General features: G+C 35.2%; 1 protein-coding gene across 1 annotated transcript; it reads left to right on the forward strand.

Moving 5' to 3' along the window:
- The first annotated feature begins 5997 nt into the window (after positions 1–5997).
- Positions 5998–9537, forward strand: LOC141692622 (rop guanine nucleotide exchange factor 3-like). Its single transcript, XM_074497513.1, has 8 exons — positions 5998–6247; positions 6571–6922; positions 7408–7524; positions 7637–7791; positions 7872–7946; positions 8054–8353; positions 8767–9117; positions 9198–9537. The coding sequence occupies exons 2-8, from the start codon at positions 6601–6603 to the stop codon at positions 9330–9332; spliced, it is 1455 nt and encodes a 484-aa protein (XP_074353614.1). The 5' UTR covers positions 5998–6247; positions 6571–6600; the 3' UTR covers positions 9333–9537.
- Positions 9538–13057: the final 3520 nt, after the last annotated feature.

Consider the following 13057-nt stretch of genomic DNA (forward strand, 5'->3'; position numbering starts at 1 on the left):
TTATTATTTATTTCTACTACCGGCTTAATATTGAACCTACAGGGTCACACCATAAAAAGAGAATGATTTATTGGTGGAGGAATTAATTAATAATGGTTAATAATTATTTATTTGTGAAATAAATAATTGATTGGCAAATTTAATAATTGATTAAATGAGATTTAATTGATTATAAATTAATTAAGAAAAGTTCTTAATATTATTAATTAAGGATTTAATTTTTGGAAAATAAATCAAGAGAGAGAATTATTTCTAAAGTGTTTAGAAAAAGGATTAATAATTAAAAGGTGTTTTAATTATTAATGAGAATAATAAATGGGATAATAATAATAATATTTATGGGAAAATTTCAGCTGAAAATTTTGCCTATAAATACACTATTATAGACCCTATTTTATTCTAACCCCAGAAACCCAAAAGTTTCAGAAAACCAAATTCTCTCCACCTCCTCCTCCTCCTAAAAGTCGTTTTCTTGGTGGATACCGGTGGAGTGCTTCACACTTGAGGAGCAACTGCTAAGGATCTCTGATCGTTGTCTCCGAATTATTTTAAAAGGTTAGATTCGATCCCTCGAATTTTTATTCACGATTTATATGCTTTTATTTGGATTTTGTATGTGTAAAAGTGTTTTTCCACGCCCCGCTGCGTTTAAAAATCCAACAGTTAGGACATGCATCATTTAGATCAGTGAAGTCCACATACATCCTCCATTTTCTATTGGCCTTCTTCACCATTACAGGGTTTGCTAACCACTCTGGAAACTGAATCTCCTCAATGAAACCAGCCTCCAATAGCTTCTCCACTTCCTGTTTTATAGCTTCTTGCCTTTCTGGAGCAAAACTTCTTTTCTTTTATTTCACTATCTTCCGATTTGGGTCCACATTCAGCTTGTGAGTAATCAGTTCCGGGTCTATGCCTGGCATATCAGGTGCTGACCATGAAAAACGTCACTATTTTCTTGCAAAAATTTCACCAACTTCCCTCTAAGGGGCTCCTCGAGCGTTGCTCCAATAAAAGTCACCTTCCCAGGATCTTCGGAGGCTAAAGGAATTAAAACCAAGTCTTCTGTTGGCTTTCCTCTTTTCTCATCATTCTCTCGGCTATCCAGATCTTCAATAGGAAGAACCTGCCCCCCAACTCCATCTGCGCTCAAAGAGGCCACATAACAGCTTCTAGCCATTTTTTAGTCTCCGCTCTCTTCTCCGATCCCTTCCCGGGTAGGAAACTTCATAACTCAATGGTAGGAGGAAGGGACTGTCTTGAAGGCGTATATTCCTGTTCTTCCCATGATAGCGTTGTAAGTCGAACTAGCCTTCACCGCCATGAAGTCCAACATCTGAGTTGCTTGCCTTGGTTCCTGTCCAATGGTTATTGGCAACTTGATTATCCCTTCTACGGGGCACTCCACTCTCGCAAACCCATATATTGGCATATCGGTTGGGGTCAGTTGGGAGCCATTATATCCCATTCTCAAAAAGGTGACATGGAGCAAGATATCCACTGAAGCACCATTATCCACAAGGACCCTTCTCACTGGGTTGTTCCCTATAATCGGGGTTATGGCCAACGGGTCGTCATGGGAAAATTTCACACCCTCCAGATTGGCATCATCAAAAGACATTGTTACTCCTGTCCTGACCCTCTTCGGGGCTTCCCCAACAATATGCATAACTTCTCGAGCATATACTTTCCTGGAGTTCTTGGATAACCCAGCAGCAGTTGGTCCTCCAAAAATTGTGTTGATCACAGGTCCTCGGGGGCGCGGTCCTCTGAAGATTGTATTTATCACCGATCCCCTAGGTTGGGGATTTCGCCCCTGATCATCTTGATTTCTCCTTCAGTCATCAAAGTTTCTTCTCACGTTGCTGCTTCTATCCCCTCCTTCTCCAGTGTATTTGTTCAATCTTTCTTTTCGAATGAGGAACTCAATTTCATCTTTCAGCTGTCTACACTCATCGGTGTCATGACCAACATCTTTGTGAAATCTGCAATACTTGCTTTTATCTAGCTTTGCAGGATCAGCCTTCAAGGGCTTAGGCCAACGAATATCTCTATCTTTCTCGATTTCCATCAAGATCTGGCTTCTAGGAGCATTCAACTTAGCGTATTCAGTGAACTTTTGCCCAGGTCCTCCCTTCTTGGGGTTTGAATCAGTGTTTTGCTCGGTTCTAGGATCTTGTCCTTAGCGATATACTCTAGATCAGTTTTCCACTTCTTGCCTCCAGTGGGCTCATTACTCACTACGGTCTTCCTTCTTGGGGTTTGAATCAGTGTTTTGCTCGGTTCTAGGATACTTGTCCTTAGCGATATACTCTAGATCAGTTTTTCGCTTCTTGCCTCCAGTGGGCTCATTACTCACTACGGTCTTCCTCATGCTCTCTTCCATCTTGATGTACTTCCCTGCCCTATCCCGGAGCTGCAACATGCTTTCAGGGGGGCGTTTGGCCAAGGACATCTTGAAAAACTCATCCCAGGTTCTTTGTTACAGTGCTATCATGGCTACCTTATCATTAAGGTCTGGGACTTTTAAAGTCTCCTTTGTGAAACGATTCAGGTAGTCTCTCAAGGATTCCCTTGTTCCCTGCACAATGCTCATAAGAGATGCTGAACTTTTCTCATGTACTCTCCCACTGATGAATTGCTTAATAAAAGCCTGACTTAATTCTCTGAACGAACCAATAGGGTTTGGAGGCAAATGACTATACCACCTTTGAGCCATACCCAACAGGGTTTGAGGGAAGGCCCGACACTTAATAGCATCTTTCACGGGCTGCAACATCAGTGCATTAGAGAATGTCCTAACATGATTAGCGGGATCTCCCGTGCCATCATAAGCTTTGATAGTTGGCATCTTGAACTTCCTTGAGATATGGGCATTCATTATTTCTTGAGTGAAGGGTGGAGTAGGATCATCAGGATCTCTAAGGGGAAGAAGATTGCTTGGATCAGCCCTTGGGACAACAGCCCTCCTCTGCACTGGACCATCCAGGTCTATGATAGGAGGAGGATTTCTCCCCCTAGGAGGTACTGGGGGTCTGGTGGTCTGGTGCGCCTCCAAGTCGCGCCTCAGCCTTTGAATCTCAGCCTCGTGAGCCCTGATCCTTTCCTGCACTTCTTGGAGATTCGTCCCTTGGGTGCTTTGAGGGCGTTGGCTACCATCAGCCATCGGCACTTTGCCAGCACGTCTCCTTCTTGGGGCTACTTCATCATCCGAAGATTCGGAGTCTCTCTCAGTGTAAGGACCAGAAAATTCTTGATCCTCGGGGATAGGAGCCAAACCTCGTATGTATGGGGGCGAACGCCCTCATGCTTCACTCCGTCCAGCATGTCCACTTCCTCCAACCTCGGGTTAAAGGGGCATCTCATAAGGGGGGTTAGTAGTAACAATAGTTGAATATTCGTACCCGATGGCTCGAGAATTCACAGGTGCATGTACTTGTTGAACTTGGGGATTCGTACCTTGAGTAGTCGAGGGAATCGTCCCTTGTGGTTGAGGTTCAGTTGCCCCTATCTGGGCTTCTCCTTGCGTGGTTGCATAGGTTGAATGAGGAGGTACCTCAATGGTTGACGAAATCACTTGGGTTGTCCCTGTTGGTGTTCCTCCTTCAAGGGCTCTAACTGTTCTCCGCGTTCTCGCCATGATTGTTGTTGTGCTTTCCCATAGACGGCGCCAAATGTTATGGATTAAAAACTAAGATATATAATTGCTGTATTTATTACTAAGGAACGTGAGTTTCAAGGCTCGATTACTGCTCTTGTGTTTTGTGACTCAATCTGCCTTAACAAGATGCCTACGCACCTTGCTGATTACCAATGATCAAGTCAAAAAATGTAGTTCTTGGTGATACTTGCCCTCGGGGCTATGGCGGCGAGGGCTCACCAAGGACGTAGTGACTTTCATGTCTTCCAAGGACTAAGTCTAAAACGTAGTTCTGATTGGTGGGGTGAGGCCCCTTATATAGATGTTGGGAGTCCTTGAATTGGACTTGGGTTATGAGACTTGGTGGGCAAGTCTCATAATTAGAATGGACTTTGGAGTCCTAAGTGGTAGGAAATTGATTCCTTATCCTTTTAGGTCCCTTGGAGGCTAATCTACTAGGATTTATATCCTTATTGAGATTCTTCTTAACAACTGATTTTTTCCCATATTAATTAATTACGAAATTAATTAATAATCAGGGTCTTGGCCCTCTTCTAATGGGCTTAACTGTCAGCGCAATGTCAATACAATTAATGCGATATTAATTACGCAATCAGGGTTTATTTTATTCTCTATCAATCCCAAAATTAGTTAATTACATTTATAAATACTTGAAATCAAAATTTTATACAATAAATTAAAATAAATATATTAAAAGTTATTATTTTAATCTCAATCCAAATTTAGACCGATGAATAATGTTGATCCAAATTTGGACATATACTGTTTATCGGTCTAAATTTGGATAGAGATTTAAACCACTGTCGAGTGAATTTAGACCTTTTAAGTCACTGTTGAAATTGTTCTAATGTCATCAGTTCAAAGCCTATAGAGTGACATGCACGTTTATATTAGTCCCCGCATGAGTTAACAGTTGAGTCGTATAAAATCCTTTTTCGTTTGCAAATCACATGCCTCGACAGGTCAACCAACAGCCCCATTTCTTATAAAATTGTCCTTTGAAATTCGAAACCCATGCACTGTCTCAACCGTCAAACCCCCCGTATCTTTTTTTGCCAACAGCTAATTAACCCAAGATTTCCTGTTTTTTAATAATTTAACCTATATTTCTAGCTAAAAATGCTAGGTACCTGGAATTGCAATACTTACATATAACATGTACAGTTGATAATTTTTCTATTAATTATAAGATGCAATCCCACATACATAAAAATGTGTTGAGTCGTGTCATGCAATATTATTCAAGAAAAATATTGACAATTAATTCGGAATAACCCATAACTAGCACTATTCTTGCAATCAGATATTCATTCTAATAAATTTCAAAAATGAGGTAAACAAGAATTGAATGTATAACATGACAAAAAAGTAAGTTCTCACATCTATCTAGCTAGTGGCGTTTTAAAATTCGTTTTAATTCCAGAAATTATCTTATTTTACAAATTACACATTAAGATTAACTGTTTTTATAATTTTAAAATAATAAAAGTGTATGTACATTTTAGCGAACGAAATGTTTTTTTTTGTTTTTCTATTCATAATATTTTAGTGAACTAAATTTTTTAAAATTTTTATAATCTAGCATCTTGTTTAACGGACATGGTTGTATAATTAAAGTGATTAAGATTTTATTTCCTATTGTTCGGTATTCGACCCTCGTTCATTCTTATTAAGGCTGTGAGTCTTATTTGTCAAAATATTGTTTAAATATACAACTTTTAACTTTTAAATATTATTTGTTTGAATTTTAACGGTGTTAACGGTAGTGCAACATTTAAGTAATTTGATTATGACAGAACCGGAACAAAAACAGCCCACTTTTCATTTGATTGTTGCGGATTGAACGATGCACCCACCCCCCATCTTACTGAAAACACCAACAATGTTTCCGAATATTTCAAGAATCAGTCACTTCTCTTACTCGAGCTGTAGCCATTTAGATATTACAAACTTTTTAAAGTCCTAAAATATGTGAAAACTACTAGTTTTTTGAAATTATTTATCCCATTCATGATCTAGAGTTTATAGATTCCGATTCTCGACATACGTTCTGAATAATGTTAACATAGGTTTCCTTTGCATCATTTCCCTCTTAGGATGGTATAAATATACATATTCACTTTCCCCTTAGAAATAAAAATCTAAAGTTCGGGGCATATGTAACTTTTATTAACTTTAATTTTTTGATTTAGTATGACTTACCGTCTACATTTTGAGGTCCTAATTGTGCATAAAAGTGTAAATAATGGGTTGACTAGCATCTAACAATAACAGAGCAGTTGATGCACATCTACAACTAATACAAACACAAGAGTAACATTGTAATGTTGGTGAGTCGTACAATAATCCCTGTACTATACCATCATAATATTCTGTAATCACATAGTTTCATCACCCCACGTCCAACGAATAAATTATGATTGCATATCCACATTCTTGTTTGCATCTTCTTTAATAATCTGACTTCTCAACTGGGCTTTTCTTCTTATCTTTTTCTTGTTCAAAATTTTCAAGAAAATGATGACTTGAAAGAGCCATGTTCTTGAAATAGTTCAATTTCAAATCAAAGTTTTTCTCAGCCTAAAGGTAAACATCATTAAGTAAATGTGTTTATTTTTGTATGTGTATTTCTATGTTATGTTTTGCATATTTCATGGATATGTCAAATTATAGTATCAAGTTTGTGTTCTTTATAGCATTTTTGCTGAATTCTTTAAATTGACAATTCATGGATATTCTTTTGCTTTTTACTTATAAAGATGAAAGGGTATCTTTTTTAATAAGAAATTAAAGATTTTTACTAGAAAAAAAAGGTTTTTACCTGGGTGATTCTTGATAATTATCAGGAATGTGGGAAACTATTTTAAGATTTGTATATAATGCATATCTGATGTTTGGTTTTTTGGCAGATTTGAGGGAGAATTCTTGAAGGCTTTAAGATGGAAAAAGCTGATAGTGATGAATGTCATAATGTGGATTATCAGCCATCACCATCTTGTGTTGATGAAACTGAAAAATCACCTTCCGAAACAGCTGTGTATGCAGCAATTAGAGCAGATTCTTTCTGGTACAGGAGAACATTCTCTGATGTTTCTGCATTTTCAGAGTTCACAGATGACAATAGCTATTCGGATTCACCATCTCCGGTGTGCTGGCCAACTATGAAATCTCCTAATCAAGCTGTTCTTACAAGACTAGGAATGCGACAAAACAAACCTAGCATGGATGATAGTCTTGAAAATCAAGAGCCAGTCGTTATCGGTAAGATTTGAAAGATACTTTTCTTTCCAGGGCTTCTCATATAGTATTTGTGTATTGTGCTTGACAATAATCTGCTGTGCTCGGTTTGTTTGCCGCGGCTTTAAAATATGAACAAGGTTCTAATTTCCTTTTATTGGAAGTCCTTCCTGTCTGACTATCATTTTGCAGAGCTGTTTATTTTGGTAAAATTTACAGTTGTTAAATATTACAAGATTCTTTTGACACACCATGTTATTATTATCATTTATTAAAAAAAATTATTTGCTAAATTGTTAAAATTAAATCTTTACTGATCAACTTGTTTCGATTCAAAACAAATCAATGCAATAAATCATTCCAATTCTGCCTTGAAGGAGGGGGGGGGGGGTGTTATAGTGTCGCTGTTTCAGTCCCCTCCTGTGTATATGTCTGTTGAGGTGAAGAATAAGATTTGCCTCTTAGGGAGACACTGAATAGGTTTTCTACTTATTTTGGAATGTTGACAGAAGTTGAAATGATGAAGGAAAGATTTTCAAAGCTCTTGTTGGGTGAGGACATGTCAGGAAGTGGTAAAGGAGTTTGCACAGCAGTCACTGTGTCTAATGCCATAACGAATCTTTATGGTAAACTGTCAATATATAACAACTTTTGGAACATTTTATTTCTTGTAATTAAAATGGAAATATGTTTCTTTTTAGAGATTATATCTCATTGTTTTATCTGTGTACATTCTAGCTTCTGTATTTGGTCAGCACCTGAAATTGGAGCCACTTCACGCGGAGAAGAAATTAATGTGGAAAAGAGAGATGAATTGCCTTTTATCTGTTTGTGATTATATAGTAGAGTTTGTCCCAGCATCACAAAGTTTGAAAGATGGAACAGTTGTTGAGGTAACAATATTTCATATATTTCCAAAGTATTTCTTTTTCCATATGACTATTATAACACAATGTTTTCAATCTTTTTCCAGATTATGACAAATACACCGCGGTCCGATATTAACATTAACCTTCCAGCATTGAGAAAACTTGATGCAATGTTAATTGTAAGAATATTTTAATCAGCTAATACAATCTTTTGGCACATACACGGTCTTTAAGTTTTGCTAGCTAAGCATTCTTCCTAATTTGTTTGTTACCGTGTTCTGTACAGGAAGTTCTTGAAAGTTTCAAGGATACAGAATTTTCGTATGCAGAGCATGGTAGCATTTCAGGAAATTCAGTGCGCTCAGGATCATTCAGGAGGATCATTCCTCAGCCTCAGCGTAAAGAGGGCAAGTGGTGGCTGCCAGTACCTTGTGTACCTCCTGGTGGCCTTTCTGACATATCAAGAAAGCATTTAAGATACCAACGCAATTGTGTCAATCAAATCCTCAAAGCAGCAATGGCGATCAATAGTTGCATTCTTGCTGAAATGGATATCCCAAACACTTATATGTCATCTCTTCCCAAGGTTAGCCAACAAGGCAACAAGCACTCTAAGTTGCTGAGGTTTTGTTATCTTTCTTAAATATTTAAAAAAAAATTATGATAAAAATGTATTTATCATACTACATTTCCCAGATGAGTGACATCTGCGGTAAAAAGTTACACCTTGTTTGCATGTTTGTATAACAGAGTGCAAGACTAGAAAAAAGGACGTAACTTGATTTTTGGGATTTTATGGGCCTTTAGAGGCCTGAGTCACATCAGAATCGTGCTTGTTTATGCATGCATTGCCAACTCTTGTACAGTTTATTTAGTAAAAATATGAGAAACTATATGAACAGGGCAGCGTTTTTACTATTAAAAAGCTGTGTAAAACTTCAAATATGCAACAGATAAGCAATATATCTAACACTTCTTTTTGTTGGTATTTGTTTGTAGAGTGGTAAAGAAAGTGTTGGAGATACAATATACCGATATATGTCCCAATGTTCAGCAAACAAGTTCTCTCCAGATTATCTTCTCAACTATCTAAATATAAGTTCTGAACATGAAGCACTCGAGCTAGCAGACCGGGTTGAGGCATCCATGTATACATGGAGACGTAAAGTATGCTTAAATCCTTCAAAATCATCATGGAACATGGTTAAAGATATAATGTCTGACATTGACCGAAGTGATAAAAACACGGTCTTAGCTGAAAGAGCAGAGATTCTGTTGTTTACCTTGAAGCAAAGGTATCCTGAACTGTCACAGACAACATTGGATACAAGCAAAATCCAATACAATATGGTCAGTAAATATTTTCATTAGAGATTCATAATTTGTTGAAGAATAACGCATGGCTTATAAATTTTGTGTTCTTCATATAGGATGTAGGACAAGCAATTTTGGAGAGTTATTCAAGAGTCTTGGAGGGTTTAGCATTCAATATTGTTGCTTGGATTGAAGATGTACTGTTCATAGATAAATCTACCAAGAACCAGGATTTCATGGAGTCTAGATAACGAGTTTCTGCTATCTTCTGACCGGAAACTCAAACTTCAGTGCATAAAAAGTTGTAAAACATATATATGTTCTCTGCCAAATTTTGTGTAATCTTTACAAGCTACATTTATTGATTAGCAGGATTTACTGCATCAGATGAGAGACTGATAATGAGTTTTATCTGCACTTGTTCAATGTAAATTTATTTTTCTTAGTAGATCTTTAATTTGCAATCTCATTTTGATATTCACCCAGCCCCAAAATAAAATTTCTCTGAGAATAGTACTGTCATGTAGACAAGACCTTCCCATAAGCTAAAATATAAAACAATTTTTAACGATGGCCTAAAATAAAATATAAATTTGGATTTTATTAATTATTTTTATAAAAAGTCAGACAATTGATACCCCGTTGTTCAAAATTTTGAGATATGTTGTATAGATTTTGATCGTAATCACCACCAAACATCGACATTTTTTGCTTAAAAAATATAACAAAGTCCATACAGGTAACTTAATGGTGGCATTAACACATGACTGAAGAAAAGAATGAAGGGTGTATATTTTTTTAATAATCTCAACGGACACAATTATAAATTAAAACAAGCAATGTAATACAATATGTGTAATCCAATATGTGCTACATTTCTTGATTAGCAGAATTTTACTGCATCAGATGAGTGACTGATAATGAGTTTTATCTGCACTTGTTCAATGTCAATTTCTTTTTGTTAGTTGATCTTTAATTTGCGATCTCATCTTGATTTTTACCCCCACCCAAAAAAAAAAATCTTCTGAAAATAATACTGTCAGGTACTTAACTGTAATTTTTATTAATTTTTTCGAAGATGGCCTAAAATAGAATATAACATTTGGATTTTATTAATTATTTATATTAAAAAGACAATTGATACCTTGTCCAAAATTTAGAAATGTGTGCGTAGATTAAACTTATCCAATTAAATTGATCGTAATCGCAACCAAATATAGATGTGTTTTCTTAAAAAACATAGCAGAGACTGCATAGAAGCAGTCCAGACGGGATAACTTAGTGGTGGCAATAACACATGACTAGAAAAGAAAGGAATGAAGGATGCATATAGTTTTTTAATAATCTCAACTGACACAATTATAAATTAAAACAAGCAAAAGATCCAACAATGGAAGATTCGACAACTGATATAACAAAGGCCAATGATTAAAATTAGCATCCAGGATTACTATCTATAACAGGAAACGCAAACTTTGTATCCCAGGCATAAGCGAATCTCACAAAAGTTTTAGGCTGGAAGGCACGGCCTTGATTGATAAGGCAACGGCCATCCGCAGATCTCATCAACATTGATGGATCCACGGGTTCAACTGTCTGGAAGTCGGGACACGATAACACGATGCCACCCACGGCACAACTGCAGCTGTTGTATATATCCACTGTCCATTCTGGCTTCCCTTGTACTTGTCTTCCTGATGGACCTGTCATCACCTTAACATCCGTGTTGGAGCATCCCCAGCACCCTGCACAATGTATATGTATAACATGCATGTTACCAACATTTACCACAACATTTACCACATTCAAGTTATATATATATATATGTGTGTGTGTGTGTATGGAGTGACAATGGCAAGAGTAAGAGTGGCAATTTAAATCTAATCTAATATATTGATAGCTCTGTATGAATACCGTTATTATGATGTCTTGTCCATGACCAAAATTCACATTAACAACAATAAAATAGTATGTTTGATTTACCTTGTGTGACAAGGATGAATACAAGGATAGCGAAGAAGCAATACTTGACCATTGTTGCACGAATATATGTTAGTCCTTTCCAACAAATTATGCACTGTTAGTTAGCTGAACCCGAATGATTTCTCAGAATTTATAGTGTGTATACGAGATGAAATGAATAATTTGTAATTTATAAATATACCATTTTTCTTTTTTTAAATGAAGATACCACTAATTTCTGTAGAAAAAAAGATATCACTCTTTTTATCATTATTATAACAAACCAATTAAAAGTCTTATTTATCTGAAAAGAAATAATCAAGATAATATATGCTTCTCAAGAAAATATGTGTTTCTAAAGAAAATGTTTTTTATGTTATCCTGATAATATGACCAAATGAAAGATACGTTGGTTGTGAAGAAATAATTCTTGTCTATAATTGCACAAACATATTTGATGTTGTTAGTCCTTTCAAACAAATTTTCACATTATTAGGTAGTTAAATTCTAATGAATTCCAAGATTTTATACTTCATATAGGGAACGATGAATAAATTTATAATGATACCACTCTTCTGTTACTAAATAAAGACACTAATCTTCTCTTTAGTAAAATAAAAGAAAATACTATTCTTTTTATCGCTCATAGTATCAATAATCTTATTTTTTTTCCATAAGAAATTATCAAAGATACCATATGCTTCCAAGAAAATACTTTTTTTTGTTATTCAGTAAATATGACTAATATGAAAGACTCGTTGATTGTTCGCAGGACGGTGAAGAAGTACTTCGTGTCCCTGGTGAAGAAATATGTTCCTCGTCCTTTAAAAAAAGAATCTCAATTTCAGATAGCCAAACCTTAATGAGTTCCAAGATTTTATAAAGATATGAAGCTTTTGTTGCTAAACGAAGATACCTCTTTATGGTTTACAAAAAAAGAGATACCATTCTTTTTGTCGCTCATACAATAAAAGAATCAAATATCTTCTTTTTTTTTTCAAAACAGATATTCAGAGAACTTAATTGCAGAGTGTGTACCTGTATTTGGAGATTTTTGTATTTTATGTGCCTGGAGTTTGGAATCTAGCAAGAAACATACTATATTTTTCAAAGTCCAGCGAGTTGTGTATTCCCTTTACAATTGCCTTGACACCGTCAAGTAGAAAAGATTATTTTAGTCATTTCAAATTGCAAGATTGTTATGTGTGTTCCATTTGTCTTGTGAATTTTTTAATTTATTTTGGATAAACTATAGTATAAAAAAAGGCTAGTTTGATGCAATTGACCAGCAATCCAGCGTCATTGCGCCGTTTCCTACAACAAATTTTTCTTTCAATGAAAAGCAAATAATTTTTAATATTATAACGACATTAGTAAAGATTTATAAAATATTAATAAAATTGATAAAATAATTTAAAATAACAATAATTTATATATAACACATAAAATATTTACAAGATGTCTCACTTTTTAAGTAGTGTTTCAGAAATAAAATTAAAAATGTGCGCCTAAAATTTATTTTATGCCGATATTTTCTATATTTTTTGTTACACCATGTTATAATAAAAATGTGCAACTAAAAGTTTATTTTTTTTCGGTGCCTCAATTCAATAGCATGAAGAGTTTGATTTCAGGGAGTGCTAGGTATGTAACAAGTAACAACTCTTCCAATTATAATATGTAACAGTTTTTTTCACTATAACATACTAATCTTCATTTTAATTTAATTTTTTAGTTTAAAAAGTTATTAAATGAAAATAAAAAAGATATTTGAAGAAATAGAGAAATTTGTACGTAAATTATAAATTTATAGCCGGACTTGTACCAAAAGCTCTATTGTACTATATAGAATCATCATAAACGAATAGAATATATTACTTTAATAATATTATTTATTTATTAGTATTTATATCCGCTTTATTTTGGATAAATATACGGATAATATCATTGAATATCGAAGTTTTCAGATTTTTTTACCTATTTAATAGGACATGCTCAAACAATGCAGACACAT

This window comes from Apium graveolens, chromosome 10 (genome assembly GCF_009905375.1).
Source record: "Apium graveolens cultivar Ventura chromosome 10, ASM990537v1, whole genome shotgun sequence".
In the NCBI taxonomy this organism is placed as follows: domain Eukaryota; kingdom Viridiplantae; phylum Streptophyta; class Magnoliopsida; order Apiales; family Apiaceae; genus Apium; species Apium graveolens.